At 44.8% G+C, this 23,827-nt stretch overlaps 1 protein-coding gene across 1 annotated transcript in view; it reads right to left on the bottom strand.

Annotated features, from left to right (window-relative positions):
- The window catches only part of cldn15b (claudin 15b), a 116,606-nt gene extending 93,636 nt beyond the window's left edge, over nt 1-22,970 (bottom strand). Inside the window, exon 1 of the mRNA XM_067437940.1 lies at nt 22,716-22,970. Coding sequence (XP_067294041.1) covers nt 22,716-22,932 — 217 coding nt within the window. The 5' untranslated portion in view covers nt 22,933-22,970. The remainder of the gene's footprint in view (nt 1-22,715) is intronic.
- Nucleotides 22,971-23,827: the final 857 nt, after the last annotated feature.

Raw genomic sequence — 23,827 nt, 5'->3', positions numbered from 1 at the left:
TGAAATATCCCTCCCTTAGGTGGGTGAGTTAAGAATTACATCTCATTTACTGCTCTTCTTCATTTTCTCCCCAGGCGCTTCTTACATCCGGCCCTGAGGGGGGCCATGACGATGATACTCTAGACCCCGCCTGGCTGGGCTGTGAGAAGCGCACCCTCAGGCGGTTGCGCTCCCAAACATGCATACTGTGAGTAAAACTTATGTGTGGATATCGTCGCGCAGGAGGCGAGCTGGTAAGTCCCCCTTGCGAGGGAAACATTTATTATTTATGTTGTGTGAGACTTCATGCTCCCCGCCAAGGGTTTGGGGATCACGGTATCGATGGAGGACACCATAGGGCCCTGTAGTTCCCCTGTCCGGTGGCTAGAACGATTTTTTAGATGCCGTTATGTGGTATGTCTAGAGCTAGCTTTGCTAGGAGAGAATAGCCGCCATTGTATGTACAGCTGTGCGAACAGTTTTTTTGCCTTCTCTCTGTGTGATGAAGCAGTATTGAGGCAACCGCTCATTCTTGTAGGAATGTGCTGTTGTTTTAGGCGAGTGTGCTCTCCTAGTCAAACAGGAAGCTCTTAGCCACCCCAGGGTAAAGCGGTCAACGTTGCCCCTCGTGGAATTTCATAGACGGGAGGGTGAGTTTAGGCTTACGCACGAACTACAGATTTATGTCTAGCCTCGCAGGGCTTAGACGGAGTATTATTGAGGTTTTTTCGCTTCCCCGAGCCGCGTATAATACTCTTATGTAGGCTGGCCCTCTCCGGGCCACTGCATCGGTTGGCCTAGGCTTTTGCGGGATGGGGGGCATTTCTTTCCAAAGAAGGAAAGTAATTATCGCCCGAGGCCCTCGGTTTGAATATTGCAGGGCATTTTCTTTCGCATCCCTAGTCAGCCTCCTCTTACATTAGAGTCGTCCGGCCAAGGCCCGCCCCCTTCTCTGCGTTTTGGGGTTTTTAGTAATGCAGGTTGGTGTGAAGCAGAATGAACAGCGACTTAGCCAGTGGTCGTGGGGCGGGGTTTGGCGTCCCACGCTTGTACGCAGGTGGGCTATTTTTGCGAAAACCCCGCTTTCCAGAGCTTGTTGTGGCTGCCACCTTCTGGCGGCCCCTGGCCCCATCCTGGAGGATGTTGGGCCGGTGGGTAGCATATTTGTGAATATTTTTTTGCCCTCTGCTCTGTGTCTTCTGCTCCACCTTTTAGGGCTCGGGTTGAGCTGCACTCGCAACCTGCGTGCTTCTTAATGGTTCGGTTGGATGCTCCCCTGGAAGCCGAAGCATTGCCATGGCTGACGCCCTAGCGTGAACGGTAGGCCGCTGCATGAAGGAAGAGCGGCCGCCCTGACGCAGGTGACGTAAGTTGTACTCCCCTCGCTTTGAGGGTCTAGGTACTTTCTGCTGAGTACACTGCTTTTGGCAATGTGTTTAGGCTATGTCTGTAGGCACTGCCGGATGGGACTGCGTCATCGCATGGAGGACCCCGTGAGCCTCCGGGATGAAGCCAGCCCCGGGAGGGGCATGGGCTACCAGCTGGCTGTGAGCAGCCAGCTTGGGCAGTCCTGGCAGTGGACTCTGAGCAGGAGGCCTCAGCAGGCCTCCTTGCGGGTGAGTCGCGACATCGGGCCAATGAGTGCCTGGGAGGAATATCCCCGACGATGTCGGCTTCAGCAGTACCTCGTCGACAAGCAGGACCATCATGGCCTCCCTGGGGTGATTCCCCAGGTGGTAACTGGATGTCTAGGTCTTCGTCAGCCAAGCAGACAGCCACTGTCAGCCCGACTTGGAGCGGCCAGCATTCATCCGACCTGCCAGCGAGCATTCGTCGCTGGCATGGCTACAAGCCCAGTTAGTAGGCCTCCCTAGGCCTCCCTGAGGGCCTGCTTGGGTGCAGCAGGCCTTGCCGGGCTTCCCTTGAGGGGGTATTCCCGTGCTTCAGGTGTTAGACGGCAGGTAGTAGGCCTCACCAGGCCTCCCTGAGGGCCTGCTGTCGTAGCAGTAAGCCTCGTCTGGCTTCCCCCAAGGGGTCGTTCCTGGGCTTCAGTCACTGGATGATAGGTAGTAGGCCTCGCGGGGCCTCCCTGAGGGCCTGCTGGGATGCAGCAGGCCTCATCTGGCTTCCCCTGAGGGGGTACTCCAGGGAACTAGCGCTGGATAACAGTTCCTGGGCTCCAGTCACCAGATGGCAGGTAGCAGGCCTCACCAGGCCTCCCGGAGGGCCTGCTGGGTTGCAGCAGGCCTCATCTGGCTTCCCCTGAGGGGGTGGTCCAGGGCCTCGGCCACTGGGTGACAGGGATTAGGCCTCGCTAGGCCTCCCGGAGGGTGAGCCCCGGTTCCCGGTTCCTATGACAGTGAGCATGGTTGCTAGCCAGGGCGGCTAGCATGATCTGCTATCAGGTAGCAGGCCTCACCAGGCCTCCCTGAGGTCGTTCCCTGGTCTCAGTGCCGGCTACGAGTAGCCTGGCAAGTAGTAGGCCCTGCGGGGCCTCCCAGGGGGAATGAGTTCCTTGGACGGAGACACATAACTGGCTCAAGCTGACAGCTAGTGGTTCCTGCCATCAGGCTTCGGTCCTAGCCGGCAGCACCTGATGGCGGGCGCATACTCTAGCACGACGAGTTTACACTGCTGCTATGCGGTCCTTACAGGACAGGGACTTGCATAGGTTGCCTACAGCATGGTACCTACCAGGCAGGCTTAAGAGCTCCCCTCTTAGGAGGGTTGTCTGTGAGCTTACGGCCGCCTGGGCCTGGTCAGTTGGTCGTAGGCCCCTCGGGGCCTCCCTGTGAGATCAGCCTGTAGGCCTTCTCAGGCCTCCTGAGCACCCCTGTAATGTATGTGCTCGGTAGATCCTAGGATCGAGCAGCTGACTCCCCTCGCTAGCAAGGGTGGGAAAGCACTACGCTGAGCGCTGTTCTCCAGGATAGCCCGTCTCTGAGTTCCGGCCTGAGGCGGACACTGCCAGTTCGCAGTCCCTCAGCTTGATGCCTCTCCAGAGGCGAGTTTCCAGAGGCTCTGTTGTTAACAGACTGGGCTGGCAGACGGAAGCGTCCCGCATAGTGACGCCAGGTCAAGCCTCCCTGGTGGCATTCGGTGAAGTTCTTCCCGAATAGTGACTGGCTGGGGCGCCCTCGGGTCCCCTAGCCACATTCCCTTAAAGGAACCCCTTCTGTCGAACAGGTTGGTTCCAGGCCTTTGAGCGGCCGGGGTAGGGTACATGAAGGTGCCCCAAGGCCACAGCTCGGGCTATGACCGTAGGGAATGCTGTCACTGACAGCCTAATGTGATCAGAGGGGGAGTGGTTCAGGCATTTCAGTTGAATTTGCTTGTCCTGACAGTTGTCACTGCCAGTAGGCATGCACTCCCCTCGGCATGGCGGCGTGGGTATATCGTTCCCCATAGCGTCAGCTGACGCAGCTCGAGTTCCCTTTCGAAAGGGAACGTCCCCGGTTACGAATGTAACCTTAGTTCCCTGAGAACAGGGAACGAGACGCTGCGTCACTTTTGCCATGCCTCGGGGCCTGCCTGCGAACAGTCCCTTCAGACGAAGAAGCTGGTGTCATGTTTGCAAGGCGCCCTTATATACTTCCTGGTCGCACCTTGATGACATCATAGGCTGTCGCCGGTCAATAGGATTGCTGTGGTTTGATAGTAGCTCAGACACCGGTCACGCTGGAGGCGTTCCCCATAGCGTCAGCTGACGCAGCGTCTCGTTCCCTGTTCTCAGGGAACTAAGGTTACATTCGTAACCGGGGACGTTCTGGTAAACACTGCCTGGCCTCCATTTATTACACATAATTTCAACTTCAGCAAATCAACACAGTGCTCAAACAACAAAGCGTGACTTAAATGATAAAACTTGAAACTCTGGAGACTGGATTACTACAAAAAAGCAAACATTTCATACGACCCCATACGGAAATGTAATATATGTACATATATGTCCCTATATCCAAGTAGTGATGCCATATATGTTTCATATAAAGCAATACATTATCAGCACATATATACATTCTCACGATATATGAAGATATAGGTTTATACCATGTATGAAATACCCATAGAAGAATTATTATATATACATATATTAAAATGATTTATATGATTACTTTTTATATGCTGCTGTATGTTAATGCCATATATGTAAACAATATATGTCGAATTTATATATGTAATTATATTTAAACATATGCAAACATTCAGTATGCTTGTATGGGATTTTATATGGATTTATATAGTGGTGTTTGAATCCTGGAATTTCATTCTAATTTAGTTTTGGTTGATGCTTCGGACATTAAAAGCTCCATGGTTTATCCCCGTTGTGAGTGTACAGTTTGAGCATTCGCTTGGTCTCATGTGAGCATCTAGTTTTGCTTGGGCAGTATACACTCTTTTGTCCATGTGTTTAGGGTTGTTTGTTTAGCATGTGGTTTGTGCTCATCATTAGCCATGGTGTGTACGTTCATGTTTTGTTCTGTGTAGCATGTAACGGTTACCCTGGTACATGGGTGACATTTTTCATCCTGTCCTCTAGAGGGCAACAAATGGAGGAAGTGGTTCTAAAGTTACCAGTAGCACAGAGGAGAGGCATGGCAGTGGAGCATGGGTGAAAATGCCTGGAATCACATTGTGTTTGAGAGTTACAATGTGTTTGGAGAGCAACAACTGTTGGCAAGACAGTTTGGCTCTGTGCTGTGATTCCTTGGCTCTGTGCTCTGTTGATTGATTGCTCCTGGCTGATTGATTGTTCCTGATCGATTGCTCCTGTCTGTCTGTCTGCTGCTGCTGCTGCCTCATTGTTTGTAGCTCTGTATAGCTGTGTTTGAATCTCTATTTGATATATTTTCTTTGTTATTTACACTGCTAAATATAACTTACTCATCACCATATAGTGTTTAATATTGCCTATCAATTTAAATTTGACATTACTAGCTTTTAATCTAAATCACTACCACACCTTAGCTTTTCGCTAGCCTGGTAGCTTTCCATCCCAGCATCCGGGTCTCCTGTTTTCTGAGTTCTTTAGACAACAGTGTGAATTGGATTATTAAAAAGACTCCATCAGACAACTGTGGTAAGTTTTGGATTCATCAACAAATACGGTAAGCCATGTCTTCTTCTCCTGTCATTGTCACTTGCACTGCATGCTACATGTTTAGCATATCTATCTCCGTTGGCGAACAGGGCTTCACATGTGATAAATGTAAGGAATTAATCAGGCTGACGGAGAAGATTTCAGATTTAGAGACACGCATCCAAGCTTTATGTGAGAGTAGTGAGAATGTAACAGCTTTAGATACTGCTTTGGATGCGACTAGCTTAGTGAACACTCATTGTTTGGTTCCGGCTGAGCCCGCGCAGCAGGGCTGGGTGACTATGAGAAAGCATAGTCGCGGATCAAAAAAACACTCTTCCGTTCCGATTAGAACATCAAACAGGTTCTCCCCACTCAGTGACGCACCCACTGAGGATCCTGTTGAAAGTACCCTAGTTATTGGCGATTCTATTACACAGAATGTGAAAATAGAGACACCAGCCACCATAGTCACATGTTTACCAGGAGCCAGAGTGCCTGGCATCAAATCAAATTTAAAAGTGCTGGCTAAAGCTAATCGTAAATTCTCTAAGATTATTATTCACGTTGGCACTAATGATGTTCGACTTCGCCAGTCGGAGATCACCAAAATTAACATTAAAGAGGTGTGTAAACTCGCAAGTACGATGTCAAAGGCCGTATTTTTCTCTGGTCCTCTCCCTGCGAAAAGGAGTGATGAAATAGTTAGCAGATTATCATCACTCAATGGCTGGTTGTCTAAGTGGTGTCTGCAAAATAACATAGGTTTCATAGACAATTGGAAAAGTTTTTGGGGCAGACCTGACCTGTTGAAGATAGACGGCATTCATCCCTCCTGGGCTGGTGCTGCTCTTCTCTCTAGTAATTTGGCACATAGTCTTAGAGCTAAACCTTGACTCACTGGGGCCCAGTTCAGGAAGCAGACAAACTGGCTAAACCAACCGTCTGCTAGCTGTCTCACGTCACCAAAGTCAGCTAAATCCCAGCACATAGAGACTCTTTCACCTAGATATTATCATATAGAGACTGTGTCTGTTCCCCGAATTAGTAAATACAAAAAACCATCAAAACCATTCAACAGTAAAAATTTAATTGATGTCCAACAAATAAACAATAGATATAATACGGATGAACAATTGATAAAGCTTGGGTTGCTGAATATTCGATCCCTTTCGCCAAAAACGCTTGTTGTCAATGATATGATTATAGATCATAACTTAGATGTGCTGTGTTTGACAGAAACCTGGCTAAAACCTGACGATTACATTACTTTAAATGAGTGCACCCCCCGAGATTATTGTTACAAACATGAGCCACGTCTGAAAGGTAAAGGGGGAGGTGTTGCTGTAATTTATAATAATATTTTCAGTATTACTCAGAAGTCTAGTTTCAAATATAATTCCTTTGAAGTTTTGGTGCTTTATGTAACGCTGTGTAGTGTAAATGATAAATCCCGTTTGACATTTGTGTTGGCTACTGTATACAGGCCACCAGGGCACTTCAAATATGGCAGGACGATAACCACTGCCACTAAAGATTGCTTTGTACATAATCTTCCTCATCAGTTCCATCTCCTCAGCATTACAGATAGCCAAGAGGAACTTGATGCTGGAACAGAAACTATTGACTCTCTCTTTACTAGCACTTTAGACATAGTTGCTCCCCGGCGCTTAAAGAAGATTAAAGCAAATAATCCAACGCCGTGGTACAACGAGCACACTCGGGCCCTTAAAACAGCAGCCAGAAAAATGGAGCGCAGCTGGAAGAAAACAAAACTGGAGTTTTTTTGCAATTTGTGGAAAGAGAGCATGATGGCATATAGAAAGGCCATAAAAACTGCTAGATCTGCTTATTTCTCAACTATTTTAGAAGAAAACAAACACAACCCTAAGTATTTATTCGATACAGTGGCTAAATTATCAAAAAATAAAGCTTCAGCTTCTGACGTTTGTAAACAACACAGCAGTAATGACTTTATGAGCTTCTTTACTAGTAAGATTGATAATATTAGGAATAAAATTATAACCATGCAGCCGTCTACTACCGTATCACTTCAGACAGAGCATTGTAGTGTCACTGAGGAAAAATTACACTCATTCACTACTATAGGAGGAGAAGAATTGGCTAAACTTGTTAAATCATCAAAATCAACAACATGTATGCTTGACCCTATACCGACTAGGCTATTAAAAGAGATACTTCCAGAGGTCATAGATCCTCTGCTTAATATCATTAATTCATCTTTGACATTAGGATATATACCGAAAACTTTTAAGTTGGCTATAATTAAACAACTTATTAAAAAAATGAAACTTGATCCTAAAGAATTAGTCAATTACAGGCCAATCTCGAATCTACCGTTTCTATCAAAAATACTAGAAAAGGATGTCTCTTCACAATTATGTTCCTTTTTAGAAAGAAATGGTATATGTGAGGATTTCCAGTCAGGATTTAGACCGTATCATAGTACTGAGACTGCTCTAATTAGAGTTACAAATGATTTACTCTTATCATCTGATCATGGTTGTATCTCTCTATTAGTGTTACTCGATCTTAGCGCTGCATTCGATACCATCGATCACAATATTCTTCTGAATAGAATCGAAAATTATGTTGGCGTTAGTGGAACTGCTTTGGCATGGTTTAAATCGTACTTATCTGACCTTTATCAGTTTGTAGCAGTAAATGAAGAGATGTCACACCGATCACAAGTTCAGTATGGGGTACCGCAAGGCTCAGTGTTAGGACCGTTGCTTTTCACCCTGTATATGCTACCACTGGGAGATATCATTAGGAAGCATGGCGTTAGTTTTCATTCTTATGCTGACGATACTCAGCTCTGTATTTCCTCACGCCCTGACGAAACCTACAAATTCAGAAGATTAACGGAATGCATAGCTGATATAAAAAATTGGATGAATAGTAATTTCCTGCAACTTAATTCAGATAAAACTGAATTTTTAATTATTGGACAGAAAAGCTCCACAAGTAGTAACCGAGAATACTGTCTAACACTTGATGACTGCTCTGTCAAGCCCTCGTCGTCAGTGAGGAACCTGGGTGTGCTCTTTGATACCAATCTTTAATTTGAAAGCCACGTTTCTAGCATCTGTAAAACCGCATTCTATCATCTTAAAAATATATCTAAATTACGGCACATGCTTTCAATGCAAAATGCTGAACAGTTAGTACATGCGTTCATGAGCTCAAGGCTAGATTATTGTAATGCTCTACTGGGTGGTTGCCCTGCTCGCTTAATAAACAAACTCCAGCTAGTCCAAAATGCAGCAGCTAGAGTTCTTATTAGAACCAGGAAATATGATCATATTAGTCCAGTTCTGTCAACACTGCACTGGCTCCCTATTAAACATAGCATACATTTTAAAATCTTGCTTATTACTTACAAAGCACTAAATAGTTTAGCTCCCTGGTACTTAAGCGAGCTTTTAACACATTATACTCCATCACGTCTATTGCAGTCTCAAAACTCTGGCCAGTTGATAATACCAAGAATATCTAAATCAACTGCAGGCGGTCGATCATTTTCCTATTTAGCTCCTAAACTGTGGAATAGTCTTCCAAGCATTGTTCGGGAAGCAGACACACTCTGTCAGTTTAAATCTAGACTAAAAACACATCTCTTTACTATGGCATACACATAGAACATTTTTAACTTTCATTATTCAGATCAATTGACTGATTGTTAGGCTGCATTAACTAGGTCAGCCTGAACCGGGAACACTTCCCATAACACCTGATGTACTCGTTACATCATAAAAAGAGTGGCATCTACGCTAATGTTAGTCTCTCTTTTTATCCCGAGGTTTATCCCGGATCTGGGCCCTGTCCGGATCGGATGGTGGACCTGCCTGGACATGATCGACGCATCCTGGAGTGTCTGCTGAGCCGTGTCAAATGGTGTCTCCTCCGAATTTTCCTCACTGGCATGACATGCTCAAAACCCGTCTTCGACGCAATAATTCCGATCTTTCTTGTATTCATACTTTTGTGTAATCGATGCCCCATCCTAAATAAATCCGTCTCTTCCGTGATACCATGAAATTTTGAATATTCCAATCTAATATGATTTCCGACCTGTAAGGTTGCCAGAATAATAATCTTACACGGTGTGTTAATAGGCCAGAGGAGAACTGGCACCCCGACTGAGTCTGGTTTCTCCCAAGGTTTATTTTTCTCCATCATGCCCCGATGGAGTTTTGGTTCCTTGCCACTGTTGCCTTTGACTTGGCTTGCTCAGTTGGGGACACTAAAATTATGATCTAAGTTATTCAACTTATTATACAAATAAAATGTATGAATTAGGTCTTATTTAATTCTATGAACTATAATACTGATCTGCCAACATTGTCGCTATATGATAAATTAAAAAATAAGCTGATAACATCACTGTTTTCTCCAGTACGACTGTACAGCCAAATCTAATTTTGTCGCAATATTATCCTGTTTGACACTGTGAAGCAGCTTTGACACAATCGTGATTGTAAAAGCGCTATATAAATAAAGTTGATTGATTGATTGATTGATTGATTGATTGATTGATTGAGGAGTCGATTCCATAGACTCCCAAAGTTGGAGTTGGGAATCGGAGTCGACTCCAATAAAACCCTAGTTTCCCCTGTTTTTCCTCCCGCGCCCATCCCCGCCCACACCGGCCCACGTGACTTTTCTTATGAACTTACATAAACATTTTACATGTCAAAAATAACAATAGCAATGTACATTCCTTTCACAGAACTGGAACAATATACAATATGAAAATAATTTTTTTTTTGTAAATACTGACCCAAGTCTATTTTTATTATGGTACCCAATTGTATCCCCATGTTACACCTATACAGTGATATAAAAGCAATATCCCAGTGTCATTGAATTAATTATATATGCTGGAAACATCCCAAACTGTCTGCAGGGTGCTAGAGCACCTGAGTTACACACTTTCAAAAATGAATTTATTAAAAAAAGAAAAACGCCTAATTTTTATGGGGTTATAACAGCTTAGACAATCTATACTTACATGTTTATCACTTTTAGCAGTGTTTTATGTAACTTCAAAGGGTTTCCTGTAAAACGCCACCAAAATGTGGAATTTATACCACTGTATGTGTGTATGGGAGGCTTTTCAATTTGGGTAGGCCAAATCCAGGTGGAAAATGGTACCAGAGTAATTTAGTGTAAATACTGTACTTACTTTACTTTATTTATAAAAAGGACCATGTACAATTTTTAACATAAATGTTTCCATTTCATGTATTGTACCAGATATAGCTCAAAGCTAATTTTCACCCGCAGTCCTTTACATTACTATGTCTAAAACAAATGCAGAAGTGATGCATATCTCCAGAAAGTAGAGACTCTAAGCTTTCGAATGGTTTTTGAGTATGACCTCATAGCTCCTCCACAGACATTTTAAATTGAAAGTTTATACATGACAAAGTAATTCTGGACCCTGTACAGGAACTACAGAGTTTAAGTGCCTAAACTAGTCTCTCATGTCAGTGATTCATTGTACCTCATTTGCAACCTGGCAGTGGGAAAAAATATATTAACTCTCAAGCATGTTTTATTAATCATTCACTTTAGTTAAAGCATGAGGTTTTATTCGTCCCTGCGCTTTATTCCTATGGTTGTGGTTAAATTATGGCAACCTTTAAGCCTCCTTATTTGTTTTGTATTTTAAATCAAGAACAAATACTTCTCACATACTAACTAACTGACCTTTTCACATTTCCGGGTTTCTCAGAAGCAGAAGTTGCCATAGTTGTGTAAACTTCTATACCTTTGAATTAGAGACTACAATAAAAATGTTCCAATGTGCTCAAATATCCAAAGAAAAACTCCACAATAGTGTTTTTACAACTTTCAAAACTAGGGAAAAAATTGTGCGAGATTGAGACAAACCGCCCCTTTGCGCCACCTGGTGGAGATTTTGCGAACAAACCTGACATGTGACTGGGTTGTATTTAACGTTGCAGCCTTGTGACGGTGGTAATAGGCATGTTGGTTGACTACCTACAAGACTGGTATTGACCAGGTGTTTGCTCATACCGCCCTGCTCAAAGTCTGCTGCGCTTCCACTGGTACCGCCCAGCTTTACGTCTCCAATGATCCCACCCCGTCTCCCTCTCCCACTTCCTCTACTAAAGCAACACTTCTGGAACCACCTCCACTGGTTCCCATCAGTCTCCTAGCTCCCCCTCAGCTGACTCCACTCTGCTGTGTGGATCTGCCTCTGGTCTTCCTTTGGGTCTCCAGCTCTGCCTTGGCAAGGTGAACCGCTGGCTTTATCTCAAACAGCCATCACTTTCCCTGTGCCACAGACTCCCAGATCTTCAGCTGTGCTTCGTCCTTCCACCCCATTGGCTTAGCTGGGACCCGCCTTCCCTCTGGCTTTGCCTCAGTTTCCATCTCAGTCTGCCATCCCATGGATCTGCCTGCCATATCTCCATCATGGCTCCTCAGTCTCTCGACTCCACCATGGTCATTTGTCTTGGCTGCTCTATTGGTTTCAACCTGGCTTTTGGAGTTTTACCTTGATTCTGGCTCATCCCGCCGTCATCTCATTGTTTTCTGCCCTTTGTCAGCCCCTCATTTGCCTCCATCCTCCCTCCTCAGTTGGACTGTTAATAGCAGCTACACGCTTTCCCGGAAGGGGGTGTAATGTCAGGATTATGTTTAGTTCTGTTTAGTTTCACTGTGTTTTGGTTTAATTTGAATCTGTTCTTGTGTGCCTGTGTTCCCTTTCATTGTTAGTTGCCTTGGTAACTAAGTTGAGTTCTACACCTGTTTGCTGTTATGTTAATTACTCCCTGTTTATTTAAACCCTTAAATCGGCACCATGCACCACAGGATACATTGGGCCATCTTGGCCTCTGGGCCCATTGTACACAGTCCCCATGTTTTTTAGTTACAAATTGTGCAAATAATTAATAATAATAATTTAATAATTCATTACAGAAGAAGAAGGCTGCATCATCATCATCAGGGCTGTGTCCGAAACCTGGAAATTGCTGCCTTCTGAGGACAAATTTGAAGGCAGGAAGGCATCAAGCAATGTCCGAATCTATTGTTTGCTTCACTTTCTATCTCCTGAGAGACCTTCATCTGATCGATTTTTGAAGGCAGCATAGATGTATCCTTCGCTGCCTTTGGTAGGGGAGAACCAGGGCAAAAGTAACGCGGGACAAAAGTAACAAAGCGATTTTCTCAGAGACCTGACTACATTTGCATTCCAAGCTATGACAGCACGTTCAGCATGCAACCCTTGATGGATCTGCCAAAAATCATGTGATTTCGTCATCGTTTCTCGTGGTTGGGTCCGAAATGCAGTTCCCTTTCGAAAGGGAACTCGAGCTGTGTCAGCTGACGCTATGGGGAACGCCTCCAGCGTGACCGGTGTCTGAGCTACTATCAAATCACAGCAATCCTATTGACCGGCGACAGCCTATGATGTCATCAAGGTGCGACCAGGAAGTATATAAGGGCGCCTTGCAAACATGACACCAGCATCTTCGTCTTCAGGGACTGTTTTTGTCTGAATGCTTCAAGTCAAAGGTAATCCAGATTCATTTATTTTCTGCCTGGGATTAAGAGTATGCACAATCAAGCTCTTGTGGAGTCATTTGTTCGATTGTGTGTAATGTGAGTGAAGTTTTCAATCCGAGATCGCTCCGTTCTGGTCTAGCGCTCTTCCTGAGGGAAGAGCGTTTTTGCATCTGAGATTAGTGATGTGATCCCCGCTCATGCCGAGGCTGAGCGCGGATGCACGTCACAGTACCTCGGATGGGGTCGCCGATCGCCGCGAGGGGATGTTTCCCTCCAGCGATCTAGCGACTGACGAGATTAATCACAAATGCTCGTAGGGATGGCTGGTGAGAAGGGAAATTAATTTCTCAGCCATCCTGACCATGTATGCTGAGCCGATGGCTGTTATGAGCGCGCTGCATGCAGGCTGCGGCTGTCATGCAGGCGCATTAAAGGAGAGATCGCTCGTTTAAACGGAACGATCGATTTCTCCCCGGCCATAAAACCGTCGGCTCAGTTGAGCTTTTCCATTCCTTCCTGATCTCCTGACTGAGATCGTGAGGGTATGGAAGAACCCATATTCAGTGTATTCACGGACATCAGCGGGTGGTAAACGCTGATGTTTGAAGGATGGGTGGAAATGGGTATGTGTTCCCGCCCCGGATTGCTGTTAAGAATAATCTAGAAAGATCCGGGTAGGCGGGGACACTAAGAGCTCCAACCCTGCCATCTGAGCTTCTTTCAACTATGTTTCAAGAAGTTTAGATGGCGGGGCATACACAGCAGCGGGTCAGCCTGGTGCTACTTTTACGCCGTGTCGGTGTTGCAAGTATACTGGGAAGACCTGCTGAGAGATCTCAATCAGGGAAAATACCCTTACCCACTGCGCAGCTGTGCGCCATATCAGCGATAGCAGGGCCTGAGGGCCATTGTCGCAGAAGTGCGGGTGGTGGTGTCCGAGTACCCGCACACCGCTGAGATCTGGGTCCCAGGCAGGCGGGAGGCGTCACGGTATACGGACCAGTGACGGGGCCTGAGTGCCAACATCGCCTCTCATGCTCCCCGCGGTTAAGGGCGGGCGCAAAGAGGCGGACTCCCACAGAAGAGGAATAGTATCACGACAGGCGTGAATGAAATATCCCTCCCTTAGGTGGGTGAGTTAAGAATTACATCTCATTTACTGCTCTTCTTCATTATCTCCCCAGGCGCTTCTTACATCCGGCCCTGAGGGGGGCCATGACGATGATACGCTAGACCCCACCTGGCTGGGCTGTGAGAAGCGCACCCTCAGGCGGTTGCGCTCCTAAGCATGCATACTGTGAGTAAAACTTATGCGTGGATATCGTCGCGCAGGAGGCGAGCTGGTAAGTCCCCCTTGTGAGTTTTGGTGACATTTATTATTTATGTTGTGTGAGACTTCATGCTCCCCGCCAAGGGTTTGGGGATCATGGTATCGATGGAGGACACCATAGGGCCCTGTAGTTCCCCTGTCCAGTGGCTAGAACGATTTTTTAGATGCCATTATGTGGTATGTTTAGAGCTAGCTTTGCTAGGAGAGAATAGCCGCCATTGTATGTACAGCTGTGCGAACAGTTTTTGCCTTCTCTCTGTGTGATGAAGCAGTATTGAGGCAACCGCTCATTCTTGTGGGAATGTGCTGTTGTTTTAGGCGAGTGTGCTCTCCTAGTCAAACAGGAAGCTCTTAGCCACCCCAGGGTAAAGCGGTCAACGTTGCCCCTTGTGGATTTTCATAGACGGGAGGGTGAGTTTAGGCTGACGCACAAACTACAGATTTATGTCTAGCCTCGCAGGGCTTGGACAGAGTATTATTGAGGTTTTTTCACTCCCCAGAGCCGCGTATAATACTCTTATGTAGGCTGGCCCTCTCCGGGCTTCCGCATCTGTTGGCCTAGGCTTTTTCGGGATGGGGGGCATTTCTTTCCAAGGAAGGAACGCAATTATCGCCCGAGGCCCTCGGTTTGAATATTGCAGGGTATTTTCTTTCGCATCCCTAGTCAGCCTCCTCTTACATTAGAGTCGTCCGGCCAAGGCCCGTCCCCTTCTCTGCGTTTTGGGGTTTTTAGTAATGCAGGTTGGTGTGAAGCAGAATGAACAGCGACTTAGCCAGTGGTCGTGGGGCGGGGTTTGGCGTCCCACGCTTGTACGCGGGTGGGCTAGTTTTGCGAAAACCCCGCATTCCGGAGCTTGTTGTGGCCGCCACCTTCTGGCGGCCCCTGGCCCCATCCTGGAAGATGTTGGGCCGGTGGGTAGCATATTGTGAATATTTTTTGCCCCCTGCTCTGTGTCTTCTGCTCCACCTTTTAGGGCTCGGGTTGAGCTGCACTCGCAACCTGCGTGCTTCGTGATGGTTCGGTCGGATGCTCCCCTGGAAGCCGAAGCATTGCCATGGCTGACGCCCTAGCTTGAATGGTAGGCCGCTGCATGAAGGAAGAGCGGCCGCCCCGACGCAGGTGATGTAAGTTGTACTCCCCTCGCTTTGAGGGTCTAGGTACTTTCTGCTGAGTACACTGCTTTTGGCAATGTGTTTAGGCTATGTCTGTAGGCACTGCCGGATGGGACTGCATCATCGCATGGAGGACCCCGTGAGCCTCTGGGATGAAGCCAGCCCTGGGAGGGGCATGGGTTACCAGCTGGCTGTGAGCAGCCAGCTTGGGCAGTCCTTGCAGTGAACTCTGAGCAGGAGGCCTCAGCAGGCCTCCTTGCAGGTGAGTCGCGACATTGGGCCAATGTGCGCCTGGGAGGAATATCCCCGACGATGTCGGCTTCAGCAGTACCTCTTCGACAAGCAGGCCCATCATGGCCTCCCTGGGGTGAGTCCCCAGGTGGTGATTGGATGTCTAGGTCTTCGTCAGCCAAACAGACAGCCACGGTCAGCCCGACTTGGAGCGGCCAGCATTCATCCAACCTGCCAGCAAGCATTCGTCGCTGGCATGGCTACAAGCCCAGTTATTAGGCCTCCCTAGGCCTCCCTGAGGGCCTGCTGGGGTGCAGCAGGCCTTGCTGGGCTTCCCTTGAGGGGGTATTCCCGTGCTTCAGGGGTTAGACGGCAGGTAGTAGGCCTCACCAGGCCTCCCTGAGGGCCTGCTGTGGTAGCAGTAAGTCTCGTCTGGCTTCCCCCAAGGGGTTGTTCCTGGGCTTCAGTCACTGGATGACAGGTAGTAGGCCTCGCGAGGCCTCTCTGAGGGCCTGCTGGGATGCAGCAGGCCTCATCTGGCTTCCCCTGAGGGGGTACTCCAGGGAACTAGCGCTGGATAACAGGCAGTAGCCTCTTCAGGCCTCCCTGAGGTACAGCAGGCCTCCTCTGGCCTCCCCTGAGGGGGTGTTCCTGGGCTCCAGTCACCAGATGGCAGGTAGCAGGCCTCACCAGGCATCCCGGAGGGCCTGCTGGGTTGCAGCAGGCCTCATCTAGCTTCCCCTGAGGGGGTGGTCCAGGGCCTCGGCCACTGGGTGACAGGGATTAGGCCTCGTTAGGCCTCCCGGAAGGTGAGCCCCGGTTCCCGGTTCCTATGACAGTGAGCATGGTTGCTAGCCAGGGTGGCTAGCATGGTCTGCTATCAGGTAGCAGGCCTCACCAGGCATCCTTGAGGTCGTTACCGGGCCTCAGTGCCAGCTAGTGGCAAGTAGTAGGCCCTGCGGGGCCTCCCTGGGGGAAGAGTTCCTTGGACGGAGACACATAACTGAAGCTGACAGCTAGTGGTTCCTGCCATCAGGCTTCGGTCCTAGCCGGCAGCACCTGATGGCGGGCACATACTCTAGCACGACGAGTTTACACTGCTGCTATGCGGTCCCTACAGGACAGGGACCTGCATAGGTTGCCTACAGCATGGTACCTACCAGGCAGGCTTAAAAGCTCCCCTCTTATGAGGGTTTTCTGTAAGCTCACGGCTGCCTGGGCCTAGTCAGTTGGTCGTAGGCCCCTCGGGGCCTCCCTGTGAGATCAGCCTGTAGGCCTTCTCAGGCCTCCTGAGCACCCCTGTAATTAAACCTTATGTGCTCGGTAGATCCTAGGATCGAGCAGCTGACTCCCCTCGCTAGCAAGGGTCGGAAAGCACTACGCTGAGCGCTGTTCTCCAGGATAGCCCGTCTCTGAGTTCCGGCACTGAGGCGGACACTGCCAGTTCGCAGTCCCTCAGCTGGATGCCTCTCCAGACTGGGCTGGCAGACGGAAGCGTCCCGCATAGTGACACCAGGTCAAGCCTCCCTGGTGGCATTCGGTGAAGTTCTTCCCGAATAGTGACTGGCTGAGGCGCCCTCGGGTCCCCTAGCCACATTCCCTTAAAGGAACCCCTTCTGTTGAACAGGTTGGTTCCAGGCCTTTGAGCGGCCGGGGTAGGGTACATGAAGGTGCCCCAAGGCCACGGCTTGGGCTATGACCGTAGGGAATGCTGTCACTGACAGCCTAATGTGACCAGAGGGGGAGTGGTTCAGGCATTTCAGTTGAATTTGCTTGTCCTGACAGTTGTCACTGCCAGTAGGCATGCACTCCCCTCGGCATGGCGGCGTGGGTATATCGTTCCCCATAGCGTCAGCTGACACAGCTCGAGTTCCCTTTCGAAAGGGAACGTCCCTGGTTACGACTGTAACCTTAGTTCCCTGAGAACAGGGAACGAGACGCTGCGTCACTTTTGCCATGCCTCGGGGCCTGCCTGCGAACAGTCCCTTCAGACGAAGAAGCTGGTGTCATGTTTCCAAGGCGCCCTTATATACTTCCTGGTCGCACCTTGATGACATCATAGGCTGTCGCCGGTCAATAGGATTGCTGTGCTTTGATAGTAGCTCAGACACCGGTCACGCTGGAGGTGTTCCCCATAGCGTCAGCTGACGCAGCGTCTCATTCCCTGTTCTCAGGGAACTAAGGTTACAGTCGTAACCGGGGGCGTTTTCGAGTACGGAAAGTAAATTACTGAAGCAGTACTTTTTTTCTAATTACAAGTTGTGTTTCTCGTTTCATGTGTCACAGTAATGATCACTCTACAGATTATTTATTGCTGTTACACATCCTGAAGGTTTGTCTTTTCAGAGTTTTTCAGTATAAAAGTAAATGGTGTTTAAATGTCAGGACTTACTGTCGGGACGAAAGTAACACTTGTTAATTGTGTGCCACTTTTATATACAATGCATATTATGCTAATTTAATTTTCATACAGTCCCTAACAAAAGTCTTGTCGCTTATGTACAAATTGACCTAAAGTGTATTGACCTAATTGACCTAAATATATTTCTAATCAAGTTTTTTTTTACAAGAAATGGCTCATTTTAATCCCACCAGCTTTTGTGATAATGTTTCAGTGAAAAACTAAACTTTCAAAAAGTATTCTAATATTCACAGCTTGGTAAAGCCCATTGAGTCAATTTTTGCAAAGACATAAGTGTTGTCGCCTTGTCATATGAGGTTCACCTTTGACTAATAATTAGGGACGTCCCGATCCGATCCAGGATCGGAAATCGGGCCCGATCACGTGATTTCAGACTCGATCGGAATCGGACGTTACATCCCGATCAGGACTCGGATATATATATGTATATTCTGGGGTGAGAGACAAAGTGAGCACTTGCACCGCGGTTCATCTCACATCTGATGACGCATCAATAATATGGGTTGTAACTTGAAAATAATGCGTTATGTATGTTTCTGTTGATGGATACACGTGCTGGCTCCTGATGCATTACAACAGCGCTAATAAAAGAAAAACGTGGGCAAAGCGGTCTATCTGTGTAAACTTTGTTCAATTCATGCGAGTGCTGCCGTATTGTCGAATATGAGCAGTCATTTTCACAGTCATTACCCATGTATATTCGCCAGAAGACGCAAATGAGAGCGCGCGCGCTGATCTGTCTCTGTGCATCATCCGAAAGCGCGCACTCGTCTCACAGCGCGCAAATATTGAGTTCTCTTTCAAGTCTAGCGCGTAAACGGACCAACTCACACAAGAAGTATGTTAACATGTCCATCTTGATGAGTATCCAAGCAGACATAGTCTGAATATGCCTTAAGAGACTTTATACAGTCGAGAAAGACGACGCAGAGCCTTCCATTAGGTCTTAAAGGGGCAGTAGCCGTTACTGCTGTCTGTTTAATGTCAAACAAAAGATAAGGAATCACTCACTGCTCTTGATTGAATAGCTTTTGTAAGGATTAGTCTTTAATTTAAACAGTTAAATATGCAGCTATTTTACATTTGATTAGCCCACTTTCTTCAATTTATCTACCTAAAAACTAATGTTAGACCTCTAAAAACCTGAAAAGCATTGTTAATTACACTTCAATCAAATTACACTTCAAGTATTTTTTCCCCAAAGTTAGTTTGTCATTGAAGGCAGTTATCATCACGATGATTTCATTTCAAGTGTTCGTTTTTTAAATAAGTTTAGTTTTAGTTAGTTCTTTGATGCTATAAAAACGGCTGTGTGATGTCATGATTGACAGCTGAGATCGGCGTCTTCTCTGAGTGAAGTTGTCACTGAGGCACTAACAGACTTTTTTTGGGAGCAGATTATTTAATAAAATTTAATTTCTATAACTGTTTATTTCACACCAACATAATTAATTGTTCTGCATCTATGAGAGTATGGGTGTGCTTTTGATATCGCCGTTGTACTTCCTGCTCTGCGCAACTCCGGTCCCGGACTTTTTATATTTACTGTTGCACTAAAATCCAAAAGTGAAGAATTTGTTATTTATTACTTGGTTGTTCAAACTACCTCACAGAAGTGCTCTGTTTGTTAGAGGTGTTGAATGTTAAAATAAGGTGAATAAAATAAAAAATAAGGAACATCCGTTTTTTTTTTTCTATTCTTTATTCTTTTTTTATGTATTATAGAAGTATCGGATCGGGACTCGGTATCGGCAGATACTCAAAATCAAATGACTCAGACTCAGACTCGAGGGCAAAAAAACCTGATCGGGACATCCCTACTAATAATGGATCAATTAGGTCTAAAGTGTGTATAAAAAGAACCCCAGTACACTAGACCTTCACATCAACTAGACCTCTGCAAACATGCCTAAGATTCACCCAGAGACTAAAGTTTTGATTATCAAGAGGCTGAAGACCAGATCCACTGCTGATGTGGCAGACACCTTCAATGTGTCTCAGCGTCAAGTACAGAGGATAAAAAAAAAAAGATTTGAAGAGACTGGAGACGTTTTTGACAAGCCCAGGTCAGGCAGACCCCGCAAGACAACTGCTCGAGAGGACCGTTTGTTGGCTCCAAAATCCAAGGCCAGCCCATTATTGACTGCAGCAGAGCTCCACTAGACCTGGTCATCTGAAGTCCCTGTGTCAACCAGAACAGTTTGTCGGATTCTGTCTCAAAATGGGCTCCATGGTTGAATCAGTGCCCAGAAGCCAGCACTAAACAAAAGACAATTGAAAAACCGTGTGGCATTTGCCAAGGCCCACAGCCTGCTAAAAGGATGGACGCTGGAAAAGTAGCAGAAGGTGGATTTTTCAGATGAATCTTCTATTGAATTACACCACAGTCACTGCAAATATTGCAGGAGACCTACTGGAGCCAAAATGGATCCGAGATTCACCAAGAAAACAGTGAAGTTTGGTGGCGGAAAAATCATGGTCTGGTGTTATATCCAGTATGGGGGTGTGCGAGAGATCTGCAGGGTGGAAGGCAATGTCAATAGTCTAAAATACCAAGAAATCTTAGCTACCTCTTATATTCCCAACCATAAAAGAGGCCAAATTCTGCAGCAGGACTGTGCTCCATCGCATACTTCCATCTCCACATCAAAGTTCCTCAAGGCGAAGAAGATCAAGATGCTCCAGGATTGGCCAGCCCAGTCACCAGACATGAACATCATTGAGCATATGTGGGGTAGGATGAAAGAGGACGCATGGAAGACGAAACCAAAGAATATTGATGAACTCTGGGAGGCATGCAAGACTGCTTTCTTAGCTATTCCTGATGGCTTCATCAATAAATTGTATGAATCCTTGCCAAACCGCATGGATGCAGTCCTTCAAGCTCATGGAATTCATACAAGATATTAAATTTGGATCTCACAGCACCACAACTTAATTTGCGGACATATTTTTGTGTTTGCTCTAAATTTGTTCAATTTCTGTATTGGCGACAAAACTTTTGTCTTGCCAAAAATTGACCTTTCCGTCTTGATTAAATGATAAATATTTTTTCTGTGAACATTATTTATTTCAGTACATTAAACATCATTTGGGAGGGTTTTAGCTTTTCATATGAGCTATTTCTAACAACAATGAATTAATTAAAATTCAGGTTAATATCAGGTATTTCTAGAAAATAGATAAGCGACAAGACTTTTGTCAGGGACTGTATTGTTCATATTGTTGAAGAAAAAAAATTATCAAATAGATAATAGGTAGAATAGACATTGCACAAAAAAATGTTCTAAACCTACAAATTTGTATTCTCAGGTTATATTTGAAACATTTGATTAAACTTAAAATTTTAAATGAAAATGTAATTTAATATTTTTTTTTTTTTTGCAAAGATAAAATAGCTACAAAATATGTTTGCAGTTACATTTAACAAGGTCATAGTCAGGTATGTTTAATAAAAACAAGAGTAACACAAAACAATCTAGCTTATATTTTATTACTTTTGACCCACCTGTGTGTTACTTTCGTCCCAACTGATGGGGTCAAAAGTAACAATCTTCATCTTATGTTCAAAGTGAAATAATACTGTAGTCGTTCTGCATTTGTACAAAATACCACCTGCTATTGATAGACCACACTTGTAAGTTATTGACCAGAGCAAATATATATCTCTGTCTAAAACATTTTCTTTTAAAATTACGTTTTTTTCGTGAAAAATGACGTTTGCTGGTCAGATTGTGTGTTGATGTACGTTTATCACCAATATTTTCCACTTCTGATGTCATTTCTAGCGAGAAATTACTTATGTAGTAATTAAATATGTGTTTAGTTCTCATCAAAGCTTGCTCTATTTTTCTTTAGATCATTAAACTGATTAACTGTTAAAGAAGTCATTTGTTTTGTGAGGTGTCTTCATGCACAAAAGACTGCCTTACAAGTCATTGTCTGATAAGGCAGCAAGGCAACGAGTCAGCTGCCTTGGTTTTCGGATGCAGCACAGGTTGCATGTGGCATAAGGCTGTCTCATTTAAAAAAAAGTGAGTAGGATACTCCTAAATGCGACCTTTGAATATGCCCTTCTTTCACAGGAATTTGGAGTGTGCATGAGGTCCTTTGCTGCTGCAGATAACCCACAATTCTTTGTGTCATATTGTTTTTATATTATTTGAAAAAATGGCACCACCGCCAGATATACATACAAGCGTAGATGTGGTGTTTAAATGTAAGAAGTTTCAAGCTTGTTTTTGTTTTTTAAGCTGTATTAGGCCTACCTCAAACAGATAGTTGTGGTAAACAGGATTACACGTATTTAATGCTTTTTAATTGTTTAGAAAAGAACTTTGCTGTGAAAGCGAAAAAAAATTCATAGTCATTTAATAACTGGCGTGAGAGCGCAAGGTGGCTGAACATGTTGGCATAGCAACGTGATACTTCCTGCCTGGGACCTACAAAGAACATCTCATTTAATTCTGATTGAGGACACTCTGTATACTACATCTTTCCCTTCCCTTTTGTTGAGGGGTTGTTTTGGGGCTAGTCTTGCAATATAAAATATATTTTAAATAATATAAAAATGATAATAGTTATTTAAATAAATAAGTATATACCATTGACTAGATACAATTTATTACAACAGGCTTTAGTGTTGATCAGGAATAAAAAAAAATATATATATGTACATTTTCAGGACAGGGAATGGTATTACAAAGAGACAAGCTAGAATATTTGAGCTAAATAATGACCATTGTCTTTTACAGCCGTGTTTTTCTCAAAATGACCTTGAAATGGCCTTTTTTAATTTATTTAATCAATATTATTTATTTATGAATCAATTATAAAATGTTAAAAATATAGTTACTTTTGAACATAAGTATATGTTATATAAAAGTACATAAGTATATTTTAATTGTAACTCCTTAATCAGTAAAGAGTAAAGCAGTTGTATAATGAGTACTATTATCAGTATCATAGTTATTTATAAAGTTATCATGGTGTTTTACCTGGTAAAGCGAGCATGGACTGGAAATCCCAACAATTGAAAGTACCAGTGGAGTCATCTGCACAGGACATCCAGAGGTTTTCAAAGATACTGGATGTGATGATGACACTATCATCATCTGAAGACACTTTCCAGTAGTAACTAAGTAATGATAATACAGCAGAACCACACCCCAAAAAACCCAAGAAAAGTGCAATAATTTGCAATATGTCTTTCATATCTCTGGATCCTCTCCTTTTCAAGGTGTTCCTGGTGGCTGGAGATCAGTCTATGGTCTGTTGTGCAGACTGCACATTCCAAGGAATATAGCCTGCTTGACTTGCTGTTACCTGTACTCTCAGGGAAAAAAAAAAGGTACAAAAGCTGTCACTGGGGCGGTACCCTTTTAAAAGGTACACCTTTGTACCCAAAGAGTGCATATTAATACCAAAATGTACATATTAGTACCTAAATGGTACAAAATAAATAACCTTTTAAAGAGTGTTAAACATTTTTACTTAAATCCAAAGATTTGACAAAGTCTGACTGGTACAAAAATCAACCCAAATCAATTATTGTTCACGTTTTATACAGCACTATGAAATTGTATTATACTGTTAGCTACATGTAGTGATATATAACCCATGTATAAAATGATGTTGCACCAAAATGGAATTTAACCTTGTAATGCCTTTTAAGCTGTTTGATTTCAATGCCTGGTAGCTGCCAGAAGTTATAAATACTTACTGCATGCTACTCTGATAGGTTAAACATTAAAAAGAAAGGTCTTTTTAATAGTTTTTGGGTTCAGTAAAGAGCCTTCAGGTTACATTAACTTGTTTAATGAAATATGCATAATATAACAACACTCCTGAGAATTAATGTTCCAGTTAGATACCATAAAATAATTTGATGCCATAAAAGAACATCGAAATAACGAAATAATCAATTGTTATTAATCGAAATAACAATCTGTATCAGTAATGTGAGCACTAAAGCTTTACTAAGTTATCAATGAATTTGTTATTAATGAGAACTTTAATATTAGATATTTCAAAAGTAATACAATTAATATGCCATACATAAATAAATACACATTTACTATTTAATTAGTAACATTCTCATTTCAGATAT

Source organism: Pseudorasbora parva, chromosome 3 (assembly GCF_024679245.1).
Source record: "Pseudorasbora parva isolate DD20220531a chromosome 3, ASM2467924v1, whole genome shotgun sequence".
Taxonomy (NCBI): Eukaryota; Metazoa; Chordata; class Actinopteri; order Cypriniformes; family Gobionidae; genus Pseudorasbora; species Pseudorasbora parva.
Note: the sequence above shows the minus strand (reverse complement) of the source record. Positions and strands in the feature narration are given on the sequence as shown.